At 36.9% G+C, this 19,127-nt stretch overlaps 1 protein-coding gene across 22 annotated transcripts in view; it reads right to left on the reverse strand.

Moving 5' to 3' along the window:
• Window positions 1–19,127, reverse strand: part of PDE4D (phosphodiesterase 4D) — a 1,724,553-nt gene that overhangs the window by 258,536 nt on the left and 1,446,890 nt on the right. For 21 of the 22 annotated variants that reach the window (XM_077117214.1, XM_077117215.1, XM_077117218.1 and 18 more), the window contains one exon: window positions 14,493–14,684. In XM_077117214.1, coding sequence (XP_076973329.1) covers window positions 14,493–14,684 — 192 coding nt within the window. Of the gene's footprint in view, window positions 1–14,492; window positions 14,685–14,913; window positions 15,058–19,127 lie in introns of those variants that run through there. The other variant, XM_077117232.1, reaches the window with a different exon arrangement.

Below are 19,127 nucleotides of genomic sequence, written 5' to 3' on the forward strand. Positions count from 1 at the left end.
TGAGGTTGCCAAGTCCACGCAACTGGGATAGAACACTTTCCTCAACAATTAGTTTTGGGAGAACACATGCAAAAGAATGGAAGGGGATCCCTATCTCACACCATCTACAAAATTAATTTAATATGGATCAAAGACCTAATGTAAGAAAAAGGATCATAGAATTCCTAAAAGAAAAATGTAGGAAAGCATCTTCAAGATTTTGTAGTAGGCAATGTCTTCTTAGATTTTATACTCAAAGTAAAAGCAATGAAAGAAAAAGTACCTATATTAAGACTCCTCAAAACTAAAATTTTTTTTGCTTCAGAGGACTCTGTCATGAAACTGAAAAGGCAACCTACTCAATGGGAGAAAAGATTTGAAAACCCCATATCCAATAAGATTTTAATATCTAGAATATATAAAGAAATTCTATAATGCAAGAATAAAAAGATAACCCAATTTAAAAATGGGCAAATGTCCTGAATAAATATTTTTCCAAATAGACAATACAAATGTCTAAAAAGCACATGAAAAGATACTCAACATCACTACTATTACAGAAATGTAGATCAAAACAACGAGATACTTCACACAGTAGAACAGCCACTATTAAAACAAACAAAAACCCAGAAAACTACGAGTGCTGGAAAGGATGTGGAGAAACAAGAACACTCACATCTGGTGGGAATGTAAAATGGTGCAGCTGCTGTGCAAGACAGTTTGGTGGTTCCTCAAGAAGCTAAGTACAAAAATCGCCATATGATCCGGCAATCCTGCGCCTAGGTATACACCAGATGAACTGAAAGCAGAGACTTGAAAGACATCTGTACACCAATGTTCATAGTGGCATTATTCACAATTTCTGAAAGATGGAAGCAACCCAAGTGCCCAGCAACTGGTGAATGGATAAACAAATTGTGGCAAATAAACACACATACACACACAATGGAATATTCAGCTGTAAGAAGAACTGATGTCCTGATACATGCAAAAACATGAATGAACTTTGAAGACTTTATGTTCAGTGAAAGAAGTCAGACAAAAAAGAACGAATACTGTATGATCTTACTGATATGAACTAATTATAATAAGCAAAGTCATCGAGTAACAATCTAGAATATAGGTTACCAGGGGATAGAATGGGGATAGAGAGTAGGGAGCTGAAGCTTAATTTGTGCAAAATTTCTATTTAGGTTGATTGTAAATGTTTGGAAATGAATAGTGATGGTAGCACATTATTGTGAATATAATTATGTTGGAGAATGTGGCTGAAAGGGGAAGTTTTGAGCTGTGTCTATTACTAGAAGAAATTTAGAAGATAAAAAGGGACTGTGTAAAGGGACTGTGTAACACAGTGAAAACTGTTGTGGATGATAGATTGCAGTTAATAGTACAAATATAATAATGTTCCTTCACGAATTATAACAACTGCATGACACTATTACAAGGTGTTAATAATAAGGTGGCATGTGGAAAAAATACACTCAATGCAAACTATGAATTAATAATTAACAGTAATATTTTCGTGTTCCTAACAAAGGTACCACACTTATGAAAAGTGTCAACAACTGGGGAGTATATGGGAACATTGCATTTTTACATTAGTTTTCTGTAAACCTACAACTTCATTGATTAAAAATAAGAACTATTAGAAACACATTATGCTAAATGAAAGAAACCTGACACATATGCTACATATTGTATGATTCCATTTAGATAAAATGTAAATATAGTTTCCTGGAGAATGCCCATGTCCCCCCCAAATTTAAATATAAATAAATGTAGAGAGTAGAATTAGATTAGTGGTAATGTATGGCTTGGAAAGCACAGAAGGATTGAGAGGTGACTGCTAAGTGGTATGGGGTTTTTCTTTTTGAAGTAATGAAAATATCCTAAAATTGATTGTGGTGATGAATGCACAACTCTGTGATTACACTTAAAGCTACTGATTGTACAATTTTGATGGGTTGTATGGTATGAGACTATATCTCAATAAAACTGCTTAAAAATATTAAGCACTTGTGTGCATGCATGTCACTAAGCATATTTAATTCTCTTACTTAATAAAAGCCAACACAAGAGAGAGATTTTTTTTCAGGAATGCTGATGTCACAAGATACTGTCAGTGTCTTTTGAGTATTAGTCTGAAGTACAAGGAAGGGGAAGGGAGGAAAGGGAAGGAACTGAGCACATAGGGAATTTTTCATAAGTGTCCTCACTTTGTGTTCTAGGAACAAATTCTTCTTGCACAGTTCATCTTATTTGACAGGTCCTTTCTTAAAATCAGTGTCCATATCCTTTCGGTATCACTCCAGAATGGACTTCTTGGGGAAGAAATTCATGGATTGCTAGTGCATCAATTTCAAAGATCTTCATGGGATAGAAAGATTTACTAGATTACAAAGGAGGGGTTGATTAAACAGAGGGCACCTGAGAGAGGATGGTTCATTCTCTGCACACCTGGTCTAAGCCAGGCGCTGTGCTCTCCCAACATGTGGTATGTAATTGTGATGTCTCTGCATGGGGTGGATGCTCATATACTCATTCTTAGATAAGGGAGGAGGGTCCACGAGCTTAAGTAACTTGTTGTCAGCCATGCCATTGGCAAGTGGCAGAATCCAATGGTTCCAAATGTGGAGCTGAGGTCTGGTGCTTATCCAAGTAGAAAGTTCACTAGTCTTTGCGAAAGTGAGAGTAAATGTGGATCACGGAGTGAGTTTCAAAAAAACTAAACAATATTGATTTTTTAAACTCTCCTTTATTCTGCAGTGGTGCTCTTTCTTCTTTTAAATTGAAGTACAAATGCCTTTCAAAAATAAAATGACTGTGTATATTAATGGCAATTTACTTACTAATGTCCTTTACTTGACAAAGTAAAGAGTAAGCAATCCTAGGTCAGTCTTCCAGGTGATTTCTGAAATCTTTCCTGGTTCACGGAATCCCACGCAAATGGGCGGTGTAGCTGGATTTGAATCCAGGCTCTAAAATACCATTTTGTGTCTACCACACCATGCTGCTTTCTGCATGCTCAGACAGATTCAGACTATCTTGAAGCTAATGGAAGTACATACTCTAGACTCCAGACCAACACCATCTAATAGAATTCTGGGCAGAGATGGAAATATTCTATCTCTGTGCTCTCCAACATGGAAGTCCCTAATCACATGTGGCAATTTAGCATTTGAAATGTGGGTAGTGCAACTAAGGAACTGAATTTTCCTTTAATTTTCATGAATTTCAATAAAAAAGAAAATCACAGGTAGCTAATAGCCATCATATCGGATGATGTAGTTCTTGAGCAATCTTTACAAAACTTCAGTTATATATCTTCTAAGGAAGATAATGTTCTATACAACTGGGAAAAAAAGCACCTACTGCAAGCTTAGGAGCAAACAAACATCGATATATTAACATTACAAAGATTTCTGATTGTTTGGCAAAGATCATATGTCCAGTTGCCCTTCAAGATACTCCATCCCTTAAAAGGAAATGGAAATTTTATTTTAAATTGTTTTATTAATTTTATTGCACTTTCATGCAGAGGCCACCATGCCTGTCAACAGATGCCAATGAACCATCCAGCAAAAGCAATTCATCAAAATTCATTAAGTTCAGGGTCAAGATGTCTGGGTTTTATTTCATGGGGTGGGTGCATGTGACTTTGGGCAAGAAAACATTTTGAGTAAAATTCTGTGATTTCTAAAACAGAATTGATGACATTTTTCCTTGTTAATTTATGACTTTTTTTGAGGATCAAGTATTAAATTGCATGAGAGGATTCTATATAAATTTGAAAGACCATATACATCGAAGCATTTTTAGGAACATATTCTTATGTATATATCCTCAAACATATATCCACTACTTGCCAAATAACTCATGACATGCACTTCATTTCCAAAAGGATTTCCCAGAGTTGAGACAACAAAGGTTTGATCATGAGCCTTTTGAAACCTAAATTTACTACTTTGAAAGTGCTCCTGCGTTGGGACAGCTGGATTACAGACAAGCTGTCTGCCCAGGAAGGATAAGCTTCCTTTACTGGATAAAAGCTGGGATATCTTTAAACAAATGCAAAACAAACAAAACATCAAAAATATAATGAAACATACGTTAGAATTTTTACTATCCTCTAAGTGGGTAGAGCAAATGAATGGAGACTCAATTTATGACGCTCAAGAATATACATGAAAAGATAAAAAAAAAAAGCGTGCACTCAACACATGAAATTAACTTCTCAATTTAATGTAAAAGCATTCTTTTTTGACTGTCTCCTCCTTGCTTTTTTAAAACTGTACTTATAAATTGAAAATGACAATAATTAGATCAAAGCTTTACTTTATGTGACTTTAAATAAATCACTACAGGGACCTTCAGATATTACATAAACCAGAATGCTTGGGTTCGGACAAAAACAAAAACAATAAACAAACTGGCCTTCCTATTTATAATAAATTCCATTTGAAGTTCTTTCAGTAGCAAAAGGGGAATGAATTTTGAGACAGGGGAATCCACCTGCTTGTGCCTGTTCTCCCTCTAAGTGAAACAATACATGAGTTCAAAGGTCTTGGGACCATTTATGATACTTACGACGTAATCATCTACTGAATTACTTAAACGATTTCCCGCCACACTGAAGCCTCTAACATTTGCAGAGGTGCATCTGTTCTTTCACTTTCTGCTTTTACCTTGTCTGTTTCTAATGAGAGGATTGCAGGAACTGATGCCTTACCTGTGATTAGACACACCTGTCTAGAATTCAATGCCAGACCATTTCTCCTGATCCCTGGTTAGGATCCCTCTCCCACCCCCCGAAGTCTCAAGACAATCAAAGGAAGCTGACTCAAAGTCTGAGAGCCTAAGAAACTGCAAAAGGCAGACTGAACGGTTGAGTGTTTCTTTAGCAAATCTGGCCTGAACCAAACCAAAGTGCCAGATATCTGATAGCAAAGCCCAGTTCCTGATATTCTTGCTTGCTTTGTCTTAAAAAAAGCCTCGTGGAAGGCTTTTCTTCTCTGTATTTGGGATAGCATATCTATTAAATGTTTCATATTGCAGAGATTTACTCAGAATGATTTAGTAATACTCCCTATGATATCTTGTCTTAAGAAATACATCACATAAATGTTCCAACTACGTGATTACTTTTCCTTATATGGCTCACAAAACAGTGCAGAAGACATTTGAGAACAATTCACTTTGGAGCTAAGAGTGCAACAGGCAAAACGAACATTTAAATGATTGATGAGTAAGTGAAAATGGAGATTTACATAAGAATCTCAACATTAGTTGGATATGTTTCATTTTCTATATAGAAAAACAAAAAAAACACAAGATTTTGCATGCTGTAAGCAAAGTTTTTGTCTTGTTTATCATGGATTTCTGATGTGTTCAAACAATGCCCTGACATGAAGTAGGAGTTACTGATACATACTGAAGGAATAAAAGAATGACGTTCATTCAGAATTGCCCATCAGTTAATAAGCTCCTTTATTTAGAATGTAGCACAAGACACAGATTTTTCCTATAGAAATCAACTTTCTGCTTTCTTTCAGTCTATCACCATCTATTCCAGTTCCCACCCCCACGATCAAGATTTAACATCCAGAAAATTTCCACTATATTACAGACTGGAGCATGGTTTTGATTTTAGTCGTCTTTGAGACAGAGACAAAAAGAATATTGGGGTAAGAAAACAAGTGAAAGTCAGTGAGCCAGGCACAATGGTAACTGGCTGAATCAGAACGTCTTTGGTGCAAGAAGCGTCAGTAATTTTCAGTGACAATTCATTCATCGGGTCCCACACTGCATTGAAAGCACTGCCCTGTTACTACGTTAGCTTTTTTCTTTGGAGATGTTTTTCAAAATTCACTACTTTTAGTTTAGTTAGTTATTTTCTTTTACTCATTAATTGCTCTCAGCGATTGTGCTCTTTGGATTTACACTGAAAAACAGGCCAGCTGTTCCTTGACCAATGTCTACTCAAAGCTTCATCTTTAGAAAGGATCTGACGTCTCTTGGGATTGTTGGGCAATCGCTTTTATTATTAAGCTATTCTTTTCCTCACAGTTTTTCATAGGCAGATGTTGCCTTTCATAAAATATTATCTGATGTATAAGCATAACTGCATAATCAAACACTTGCAAATTCAAATAATTCATTTATTAAATTTGTTTCTCTTAGGTATGGACCTGAGGAAGTCTCAGGTGACTCTTTTCTCATTTTTACTGTTTTTCCATAATTAAAATTAGAGTCCAAACACTGAGGGTTATGCTGGATTGAGATCCAGAAAAGAAAACTATATGCTAAATATTATGGCCCATTCCCTTAAAGATGTAATAGAATGTAGTAATCTTATTATAAAACTAGTGAATTATTAATGGGTTTGATCAGTCTCCATTTCTTTTTCCTTCTGCTTTAAGTACTTTTCATGATTAATACTTCCCTCCTAAGATTTCAGGGTATATCTATTACTTTGGCAGTGATAAGTATGCGATATTAGTACATATGACTCAATCCATTTACTATTTTAAAAGGTTGGATCACCATGATAAAAGACTCAAATATGTTGACACCATCTCATTGCAATGATGCATTAAAACCAACTTTTATTTTTAGCAAACAGCATTTAAAAAACATGACCATTCAAAAATATCAGATTAGGATTTCCTTTTATGATTTTAATTTTTCAGTGTGAGATAAAAAATATACAATGTACCATTAATGGAACTCCTGTTTTTTTGAGTCAAAAATAAAATGACCTCAGTGAATGTAGAAAGGACAATGAGACAGAATAAAAAAAAGGACAGTGTGCCAGTTGGAAACTACTATGCACCCGAGAAAAGCCATATTTTAATCCTGATGCAATCTTGTGGAGCCAGACCCATTGTTTAGGGTGGGAAACTTTAGTTGGATTGTTTCCATGGAAATGTGACACACCCAGGTGTAGGTGAGACCTTTTGGTTAGAGTACTCCCATGGAGATTATGGGTATGACCTTTTGATTAGATGGAGATGTGACTCCATCTATTCAAAGTGGGTCCTAATTACTGGAGTCCTTTAAGAGAGGAAACATTTTGGAGAAACCTTAGATGCAGACGCCTGGAGAACAGATGCTTCAGAGCTAACAGGGATGTTTGGAGATGCTTGGAGTGCTGACCGAGAGAGTACATACCTATACATAGGCAGAGCTCAGCAGACATCACACATGTGCCAGATGCTAAGAAAGCCAGAACCTGGAGTTGTGTCCCGGAGGAGCTAAGTGAAGGCCCACAGATGCTTAGTGAGAAACCACTGGCATCAGAAGCTGGAAGCAACGAAACCGGGAACAAAGACTAGCAGATGCCAGCCATGTGTCTTTGCACGTGACAGATATTGGCCTTTTTAAGCCAACATATCTTTTCCTGGATTTCTTAGTTTGGACATTTTTATGGCTTTAGAACTATAAATTTGTAATGTAATAAATTTCCTTTATAAAAGCTGTTCCATTTTTGGTATACTGCATTCTGGCAGCTTTAACAAGCTAAAACAGACAGCAAAAGGGTATTCTGGTAGAGATGACCTTAGAATACCCTATCCATTCACTTGTGCTTTAATGGCCAGTGTGAGTCTGCAACAATAATCCCCAATAATAATAGAAACAGTGCACTCCTGATGTAGCCAACCCATGAGAACGAAAAAGCCTGGCCTGTCTGGTTCATTACCCAAATAATATCACTTTTGATAAGAATAAAAGATTTTGACTAACTGGGGTCCTAAACAAATTGATTTCTACTCTAAGGTTCATCAGAAAAGATCATGGCTTGAACCTGCTGAATCATTATAAACTTTTTCTTAACAAAACTTCTATACACATAGAAACTTGATTTAGTTCTAATCTTCAAGACATGAATCAACATCCCATCGCAGGGGTTCTCAAACTTTCTTATTTCACAGCACCCTTAGTATCTCAGTAAAAATTTTACAGCAGCCCTCGGCCAAAAGCTCCATTTATTAAGTCAAGTCCAAACACCTTACAAGGTTTTTTGTCCTGACAGCTTAGCACCTGTTGAGCACAACACAACTTCTCAAACTCTGGAATCAAACTGATTACTGTCAACATCAATTCTTGCTCCACATTGATTTCTGCACAGTATTTGCTTTTTAGCACAGCTGAAACCCAGTGTGGCAAAAAGCACGAGATCATACAAAGAAATTTCATGCTCCTAAGTTGAAGATGTGAAATACCTCAAGAGAATTTGTTCACGAGGTGACCAGCAGATGCTGCTGTTTTTGTTGAATGTTTAAAATACCCCTTTTTATTTTAAGTACCATGTAAGTTCTTTGCAGTGCTGCAGGGTACCTTGGTGCACATTTTGACTACTGTCTCATCATTCCGACACCATGACATGGGAGAGCATCTCTCAATGTGGAAAAAGCCAAGAAGTGGCGAAGGGATGATTTGACAGTGAAACCTATGTGTTAATGCAGGAGGGTTTTCAAATAGCAAATCAGGGTTAGAAAGAAGGGAGATGCTCATCTGCAAATTAGGATGTAAAACCTAGCTAAGAGGGGGCCTACAAATTTCTCATGCAGATCCAGTGAGGACTAGAATCCTTATAATGCAATATGTCTTCCAATCTAATAAAATGAAGGAAGAAAACATAATCTGGAATAGAAGACATGGGTAGACACAAGACATGCATTCTTCCTTTTGAAACTCAGGACTAGAGGCTACATCACTCTTCTGTTCAGCAGGCAAAAGACAGGGAGCCAAATGGCTCTGACTGAAAGCCCACATTCAAGGCCCAAGAAGTGGCCAGGGACCTGCTAACTGCTAAAGAAAGCAGCAGTTTGAGATTAGGAAGGAGGATGTTGTTTATTAGTAAAAGGCCAGTTCAATGAGTCCCAAATTTTCATAGGGTGCATGGGGTTATGAGTAGGCTTCAATGGTACAGGAAGTCCAATCACCTCCTCCTTATTGCCTCACCAACCCGCAACACATCTATTCTGCATGTATGAGTAAATTCTGTGAGTGTAACTAAAGAGCTACTTGGACCATCTTTAGATTCTGCGCTTTAGTGTTAATTCAGCAGAGAATAGGAACAGAGGGCCCATTTTCAACTTCAGTGTTTTGACAGGTTGCTTGCATTCAATAAACTCATTATGTTTTGTGCCTAAATTCTCTTTCATCATTTCCTACTGGCTTATCACTGAAAATTCTCCTGTTAAATATCTTTGCATACTTCCCAATGCATAAAACATTATATTATTGAATGAAATGGCACAACAGAAGTAACTATTACACAGAAACAGTAGTAATTTTAAATGCATTCTGAAGAACTTTGGAAGAAAAGGGTACATACATTTTTTGTTACTATCTGCTCTGTAATTATGAATTTCTTCATGACAGACAGCACTTGGGCAACTTATCGAGATTTTCCTACTGTTAGGAAATATTTTGAATGATTAATGACAGTTTAAGTTTACTTCTCATTTCTTTACTGGAATCATGTTAATACTTTAAAATTTTCCTGTTCCTTGATTTTCTTTTTAAGGATTGAGTTACATTTGGGGCGTATATATTTAACAAACTATGACAGTATTCTGAGCAGAAACTACCAGGAAATTCTTATCTGCCTCATATAAGCTAAAATTTTAGATGTGAAAGTTTAGTTTATTTCTATAGAGACTTGTATATATTTTCCAAGAGCTAATCACCTGTTTGCTTTAGTACATTTCTGACCAAATTGTTCTTTTGTCTCATTTTATTCTTAAAATAAAACAGAAAACCAAATTTTGATAGACCTGAGTCACTTAGTCAAACGAATTTGGTCAAGGGGTCGTTCTGTTTCTCAGAAAGTTTTTCTGCAGTATTTCATAGCATTTTGTTTATAATGATATGTTCAAAAATAAGGTTCTACTGGAAATGATCAAAATGTTTGTAGTTTTTTTTTTTTTAATATTAAGCTCTCTCGACCTTGGTTCTCTTACCTATAAAATGGCATAATAATGTCCCCATCCACAGGACTGTGGAAAATAGCAAATGAGACAGAAGAAGTGAAAATACTTTCAAACGTGAAAAGTGATATATACATACAAATGTGTGCTCTTATTACAACCACTACTATTAGCTCAGAGATTTCACTAATGTCTCTTTATAGGAGATGACATCTTCTCTCTTAGGAGGTAATTCTTTTACTTCTCACTTTCCCAGTAAATTAATAATGAAACTTAAAGAGCATTTAAGCATTTCCAAAACCTTTCATTCAGAGAGGTAAGCACAAAACCTTCACTGGTACAGATTGTGATTGAAATTTCTAAGTGCTTGTCCCTGTAGGAAAGCTTCACTAGAATAACAAGAATAAAACCATCAAAACTGATTAAAATGTACTATAATGCCATTCTCTATAAAGCACAGTTGAATTACAGAAATGGGGCAACTTCACAGAATTATTGTGAAGGGAAGATAAGAAAATGGAGGTTAGTACATTACTGCTTGTGTAGTGAAATGAGATAAGGCATGATCGCCTTTATGTGTGCAAGTTATGTGTAGTATCAGACTGAACACTGAAATGGTACTTATTTATTCCATTTACTTTTCTTCACACAGAATCTTTCTCTAACTGGTGGAAAGAATGTTTTCCAGGAGTCAGTGTCAAAGGAAAACTTTATTGTGCCTGGGAACTGGGATAGCTCAAAATGTTAAGATATTCTTTTTTGTATTATGTGATATTGCACCACAGTCGGATTAAATATGTCATTCTTTCACCCCAGATAAAGAACCTCATGAAAAGGGTAAAAATGAGGTAATTCTTATAAGCTTGCTTTGGAAATAAAAGCAAATGTATATGAAATTGTAGAGGTTTTCCATAAAATACATGTGCATGTTGAATTTTTACAAACTTGAACAGGGGGTATGAAAGAAACAATTTTATACAATGGTATCCAAAAATAACTTACAACAAAATAGACTACATAACTACATAAAATAGAGTCTGCTCACTCACTGTGAATTTATCCCTGGCCTCTATTTAAACCAAAGTTGCTTCATCTTTGATGAAATTGGTCTAAATGACTGTTTTTCTGGTCATTCATCCTTTTAATGCTATTTTTATCTAGTGGGGTGCTCAGTAATCTTCTACTCACCTCTATTCTATTCTCTATTTTGATCTTCATTGTGGCTCTTTTAAGCTTTGTCCTTTCTCCTCTTCTGTCCCTATCCCTTTCTCCTTAAGTCGCTGATGGCCATACCTTCTACTTGAATGAAAGAGCAGAGATCATTAGCCATGAATTTGCTAAATATCTTAACCCTTCATCTTCTTTTTACTTCCACAAAGAAAATAGTACTTCTCTCCATTACTTTTCCAAGAATAAACCCTTTACTTAAGCACATAATCTTGTTTTTGTCAACAACAACTCCATATTTAACCCCTTTTTGCTGAATTCGTAGTCTCTTTCTCTCTTCTGGAGTTTTCCTCAGCTCAGGTTTCCAGAATTAAAAAAAGAAAAGAAAATGTTCCCTTCAACCTGAGTCTCTCTCTAGCAATCTGAGTTCTTTCTCCTCTTCTTCCTTATCAGCCTTTCAAAGGCTACCTATACTTCATGATATCTGCATTTTCAATTCACTCCCCAACCACGGGTGGGCTTCAACTCCTCTGTCTTCATGAAGACTCTTCACTCATCATCCAAAGACCTAGTAATTATAGAATACCTTCTAATTTCTTCTGGTCCTTTAAATTCTTATTTCTACTCTCTGTCCCTATTCCTCAAATGTTGTTTTGTTTCTCTTAGAGTTCTATGCTCATGGTGTAAAAGCCAAATTCATTATCTGTTATCTGCAATTATGCTATTCATTCTCCAGGCCGTTTCTCATACCAACATCATCATTCACTTACTCATTTGGAACAAAACTCTGGGGCCATCTTATTCTCCTTCCTCCTTCCTCACTGGCCAGTCCTCGACACACAAAAACACAAACATACACTATTCAGTAAGCCTCATGCCTCTTGCCTTTGGATCAGCACTTGGTACAGAACTTCAACATATTTAGCCTACTTTATTTCTACGAATTTCTACGTGATCCACTTTTCTATAGTTACTCCACTGTACAATCATTCATCAATAGTCATCAGAGTGTGATAAAAACAAGAATATAATGAGCCAAACCCGCAGCTAAAAACTTTTATGACTCACAGTTCAATAGGGACTGTGTTTGAATCTCCTTTTCCTATTGCCAAATTTCCCTATCATATTAAGCAGACTGTCATTCTTTAATTTGTACAATGATTTTCCATGCCTCACATTTTACAATGTTGCTGTCTTAGCCTGGCATTTCCTGTAGCTTTTCCATGGTTAGTAAACTCTTACTCTTTCTGTCCATGCTATTGTAATACTCTGTAAATACCTCAAAGATGACACCATATTTTATTATAATGGTCTAAACTGCCAGAACTCCCATTACCCTCAGATTGCAAGCTTTTAATATACCACAGTTGTTCAATAAGTGTTGTCATTATGTGTGAATGAGTAAGTAAGTGTTGTTGAATTTCTAAACCTGAGAAAGCACGATAAAAATAACATCAATAAGGACAGTGGGAAAAGGAAGCTGTTTCAGGGAGAAAAGTGAACATCAGTAAAACAGTCTATTAATCATGGGCATTGTATAAATTGAGTGTGAGGTCAGAGTTGAATAAGAAAGTACAAATTTCCAGAAGGCTATTAAGTACTTGATATCTGGGGATCTATCGAGGTTGCAGCACCAGAGATAGTGAGAATAAGTCACCTGACAAAAGCTGAGAGTTGAACCCACAACACTACAGAATTGTTCAAAGTAAAGAGTATAGATAGTCAGGGGCTATGCTTTGGGGAAATGTGTCAAGTTAAGGGGTGGTAAGAAGAGATGGTGAAGAAGAGGTTGGTGAGAGGAAGGAGGGCAGAGAATGCCCCATTTAGACCTCTTGGAATACCTTGATGACCTGTTAGGATACCTAGAAAACACTAGACTCTTAGAGGCCCCTATAGATTAATTCCTACAACAAGATGATTTAAAATGCTTTTAAAAGTTTATGAGATGGTGTCATAAGAACAGGTGGTGAGTGTTATTGAGCAAATGTCTAGATCCAGAGGAGGAAACTGGGAAACCAACACCATGCAGAGGGAGAATTAACACAAATGTCAGTGCAGGTATTAAGTGAGTATGAGCTTATATTTAGAAGCCTCCTGATCATAGAAAGTCAACAGACATTACAACAAATGCAAGAATAGAATGTGCCAAGAAAATGAGTGTCATGGTCAGGTTCATGTGTCAACTTGGCCAGGCGGTGGTACCCATTTTTCTGGTTGGGCAAGTGCTGGCCTGTCTGTTGCTATGAGGACATTTCATGGTCTTAAATCATGATCACGCTGGTTGCATCCACAGCTGACTGCACTTGTAATCAGCTAAAGGGAGTGTCTTCTACAATGAGTGATACTTAATCTAATCACCAGGGGCCTTTTAAGGGGGGTTCAGAAGAGACAGTTTTCCTCCTGTTTCAGCCAGCGAGCCTCTCCAGTGGAGTTCATCCACACCCTTCATAGCAGTCGTCAGCTTCACAGCCTGCCCTCCGGACTTTGGACTTTTCCATTCCTACAGTTGTCCAGCTAGCCTCTCCTGAGAGCTTACTGAGGATCTTCATTAGAGTTACCAAGTTGTGGCCTGCCCTACAGACCTTGGACCCATACATTCCCAGGGTTGCCCAGCCAGTCTCTCCTGAGAGTTTGTTTTGGACCTTCATCAGAGTTACCTGCTTCACAGGGTATCCTACAGACCATGGACTCTATATTCCCAAAGCTACATGAGATACTTTTATAAATTTTATATCCACAGATATTTCCTGCTGATTTTGTTTCTCTACAGAACCCTAGCTAACAATGAGCTAACAGTGGTATATGGTTTGGGAAAGTGCTATCTGTTTCAATTGTTTTCCAAGCTGTCCCATGTCTTAAATGATATTCAAATCTATCTTTTTTCTGTGCTTGCCTCTGGCAGCAAATAGTTTAATTTGGGCCAAATCCCACAGAGATCTCTCTAGTGCTCTGGTAAACCAGTGCTAACATCTGTATGGTACATCAGTTAGAGATACATCCAAAATGCTGCACACTCTATTAAATCACAGGATTTGAAAAAGCAGTTCAAAGCTTTTTTTAAATATTAGAAAAAATCTGTTAAGTCTGGGGAGCTAAAAATCAGGTCCATATATGAATATAAGCTAATGTTTTATATGTAAAAGCTGGCATTAAATACCACTCACTTGTTTTCACTTTTCCCCAATGTCTTTTCTGGGAAAACTTTTTGATTAAGGGGGACAGTATACTCAGGTTAAATCTACCATTCATTTTTAGCTTGTATAATTTTACTCATCATTCTTTCCATATTGGAGTAGAGTGATACAGCCACAAAAGATGATTGATCTCATTATATCATTAACTCTGGATATAAATAGAATTGATTCTCTATAGGTTCTCCCTCTTCTTTGTGCCCACTCTTATACTTACATATCACTGGCAATGGAGGAGTTTCGGGACATAGATTTTGGAGAGAGGTCATAATCACTGTCGGATCGATACAAGAAGGACTCCCGACGTTGACTGTGGACAAAGTTTGCTTGGAGAATTAGCCCAGATCCTGGGCTGGTCATGGGATCCAAGGGACTCCGTCCCGCAGATGTGCCATTGTCCACATCGAAACTGTAAAACAAGGAGAAGGAATTACAATCCTGTGAACACTCCTCTGTTTGCTAAAATTAGCAAAGGGAAAGGGCTTCAACTGAGGAATTAACAGTGGAAAATCTATAGCTGTTTTGTACTGTTAATAACCTGATAATGTTGAAATACACACAAATAAAAAAAAAAAAACAACACATAGTGACTTAATAATCTTGTTTTCCTAAGTGTTGGAATACTATTGTTAACTAACCAGATATAAGGTGTAGGCTTCTCTAAACTCTATTTCAACTAAAAACGAACCATTCTGCAAAGATATTGTGTAAGCCATTCTCTTAAGTACAGAAAGTTCTTCCTGGGAAAGAATAAACAAATAGTAATTTGAGTTTAATTCAAGAAGTGCCCATTGTGTACCTAATATCTCCCCCCACCCCATCAAAACCTGGGCTTCTTTTTCCTCTCCCCTACACCTATCAATTCCTCATTTCTGTGGTATCCACTTCCCTCCACCCCTACTGTCAATATATTAAATTCAGGATTCCATCACCACCCACCTGGATTACTCTAACAGTTATTCTCTTGAATCCAATCCATTCGCACCCTGTTCTAAGAATGATCCTTCTTACAATACAAATATGACTGTCATTCCTCGGCTTCAGATCCTTCACTAGCTCACTTTTGCCCTCAGGATAAAGTCCAAATTCCTTGACTAGACTTCTTGACATTCTACAATTTGACCACCTTCCCAAGCTCTGCCTGTGTGGTAGTTAGATTCAGTTGTCAACTTGGCCAGGTGAAGGCACCTAGTTCTGTTGCGGTGGACATGAGCCAATGGCACGTGAACCTCATCTGTTGCTGATTACACCTGCAGTCGGCTAGAAGGTGTGCCTGCTGCAATGAATGATGTTTGAGTTAATTGGCTGGTGTTTAAATGAGAGAACTCAATGTAGCACAGCCCAAGCAGCTCAGCATACCTCGCAGCTCAGCCCAGGCCTTTGGAGATGCTGAAAGAACTCACCCTGGGGAAAGCTGTTGGAACCCAGAGGCCTGGAGAGAAGGCCCACAGAGACCATCCTGTCTCTTCCCACGTAAGAAAGAACCTCAGTGGAAAGTTAGCTGCCTTTCCTCTGAAGAACTAACAAAATAAATCCCCTTTTACTAAAAGCCAGTCATCTCTGATGTGTTGCATTCTGGCAGCTAGCAAACTAGAACAACCTGGAAGCCTCTTCCACCACTCTCCATGCTCCATCATACTGAACCACCACCTCTTTATCACAGGTTCTCTCAACCTCAACATCTCCCCTAAGTATTTCCTGCCTCCCTCCCACCCCACCCCTCCTTTTCTTTATTGCTACTCATCCCTTAAGGATTTAGTCTTCACCTAAAATGCTGCTCTTATATTCATGGCTCTTTAAAATAAAAAGGGTTTATACTTGTGCTGGTTTGAAAGGATGCATGTACCCTAGAAAAGCCATGTTTTAATCCTAATCCCATTTTGTAAAGGTAACTGTGTCTTGTGTGATTTAATCAAGAGTGGCTGTTAAACTGGATTAGATGGAGGCATGTCTCCATCCATTTGGGTGGGTCTTGGTAAGTTTCTGAAGTCCTATAAAAGAGAAAACATTTTGGAGAATGAGAGATTCAGAGAGAGCAGAGGAGAATGACATAACCACGAGAAGCAGAGTCTACCAGTCAGTGACCTTTGGAGATGAAAAAGGAAAATGCCTCCTGGGGAGCTTCATAAAACAGGAAGCCAGGAGAAGAAGCTAGCTGATGATGCTGTGTTCGCCACGTGCCCTTCCAGATGAGAGAGGAACCCTGACTGTGTTCACCATGTGCCTTCTCACTTGAAAGAGAAACCCTGAACTTCATCGGCCTTCTTGAATCAAGGTATCTTTCCCTGCATGACTTAGATTGGATAATTCTATAGATTTGTTTTAACTGGGACATTTTCTCGGCCTTAGAACTGTAAACTAGCAACTTATTAAATTCCCCTTTTTAAAAGCCATTCTATTTCTGATATATTGCATTCTGGCAGCTAGCAAACTAGAACAATACTGATTCCCTTCAATATCAAGATGTTCTTACTGTTAGCTAAAAAATAAAATATAAACAAAAATTATCTTCTCCTGGCTACACATGAACAGAAATACAGGACATAAAGCATTGTGGTTTCTGGTTTAGCTGTCTCAGTTCAACAGAGAAAATGCCTATAAAACAAAAAATTCAGTAGTTTATATTTTATTACTATAACAAAATTTAATTTAAGCAAGATTTACTTATGGAGCCACTCCACTCTAAGTTTTGGAAGCAATACTGCTAAATATCTTAAAACATTTAATATTTTTGCAATATTCCCTATTAAAACCAAAACGTTTATTAATATTGTAACCAAGAAATTAAGATTTAAGGACTAATTATGTTTGCTGAATTATTCTATAGATGTTTTTTCCTTTTTATATTATAGAAAAAGCTAATACCCGAAATTACTGAAACTGAAATATCTCACCCTGTTTATATTTACTTTTGTAAGATTATTCTAGCCTAGTCTCACCCTTGTTTACACTATTATAACGACTATTCTAGCTAGTCTCAGCCCTGGTATTCCTACCGCTGTAATGGTAAACGCACCATCTCCTCTTGCTTGAATCATAAAAACCTTGAAACCCCTAAACCTGGGGAGAAAGATATTGGGGCTGCTAGGCCATCTATTCTCCGGCTTCCTGCCTAGAGATAAACTTTCTCTCTTTGAAACCCTGCTGTGTCAGAAATTGGTCATTTGAGCCATCAGGCAGAGAATTCACCACCTTTGTGTGATGTCAATGCCAGAATATGAGTGATGGGAGATTTTCTAGCTTGGATGCTTTCTGTAGGCTGTAATTTTACAACTTGTCCACTAGATGGAGATCATTTTCTTAAATAAGGAACATCTCTTAAATAAATTTGAAGACTTAAATTATCTATGTTTCTTAAAGACTCGTGAAAACATCTTAACTAAAACAACCTCTTAAATATTATGCCCAAAATAAAACCTGAAACTCTATAGGACGTGATTACCAAATATTGGTAAAATCACAGTAATCCAAGAAATATTAGCATTAGCTTTATAGAAATGAAAATCTAAAAATAGGTAGATTGCTGATGTTTCATTAGACTTTTACTAAAAATAAATAAATAAATAAAAACTTCAGGAGTTCTAACTGAATTTCTATAACAAAGCTCTGAATGTGTGAAGGTAACCCAAGGGTCTGGGTGACGAGTCTAAATTTTAAGTTTAAATTCTAAACTTAAGTTTCCTCAGAATACAATTTATTTTGGCTGCTGCAACCAAGTTCTGAGGTAATTTGCACGGTTGGTTTCTACTATATCAAAATGCTGTTATAATGAAAAGTCCGCTATCAAGAGAAAGTAATATTGCTGTGAATCACTAGACCAAAGCATTAGGAAGAGTATGAATGACTGTATAAAAAAAGAGACTCTAGAACCCTAATGTAAACTAGCAACGATAATTAGTAGTACAATTATAAAAACATTCTCACATCAATTATAACAAAGTTTACACTAAGGCAAAATGTTAAAAAATGGGGGCGGCTGTATGGGAACATTGTACTTTCTGCATCTTTCTGTAAACCTACAACTTCTCTGATAAAAACAATGATAAAAATTTAAAAGTTTTTTTAAAGAGAATCTATATTGTGAGAGACTCAGTAAACATGTATAATTTCTCCTATGTTCATAGACTGGCACTTGAATAAATACAGAGATACTGAACTTTGCACCTGTCTTCAAGGCCCTTGCAGTCTAGTTAAGGCAACATGATATGAAGTAATTAGAGAAAAAGAGCAAATCATATGACATGTCTATATTAAGCAGCACAGAAAAAGAGAGTACTAAATTGTATTGTGTAGACAATCAGAAAATGGGTCTGAGACAGTGAATGGGAGTTTGAGAAGCTGAAGATATCAGAAAAGGACTTGTGTCGTTGAAGGACAGGTAAAAAATGTCCAGGCTGGGTAGAGTTGGTGTTCGGGGAGAGGGTGTCCAGCCGCTGTGTGAAGCAGTCCAAACGAATCAGGCAGGACTGAGTAAGGCAAATACATAAAACAGGAAATGTAATGCCTGGCTCGTTTGAGAGTTGGTATTAAAGGATCCATAAAAATGGTTTGTTTTCTGATTCAAGAGACTAGGTAAGGCTGGTGGGTGTGTTTCTGGACTGCTAGAGCAAGGAGTGTCAGCAGAAGCTTGTTATAAAGAATATGTGGAAAGCACATACCAACTTTTAAGACTGATATCTCAGGAGTGGGATTGGGGAAGATTATTAACCATTTAGTTAAAGTATTCATATTGTTTGATATGTTGAAACAAACATACAGTTGATTTTCATTACTTTTAGCAGTCATGTTCTGTAAAATTGTTACAAGTCCGAGCCCACCCAAGCACACCAAAATTAAAAAAAAATTGTTACAA

Source organism: Tamandua tetradactyla, chromosome 9 (assembly GCF_023851605.1).
Source record: "Tamandua tetradactyla isolate mTamTet1 chromosome 9, mTamTet1.pri, whole genome shotgun sequence".
Lineage (NCBI taxonomy): Eukaryota > Metazoa > Chordata > Mammalia > Pilosa > Myrmecophagidae > Tamandua > Tamandua tetradactyla.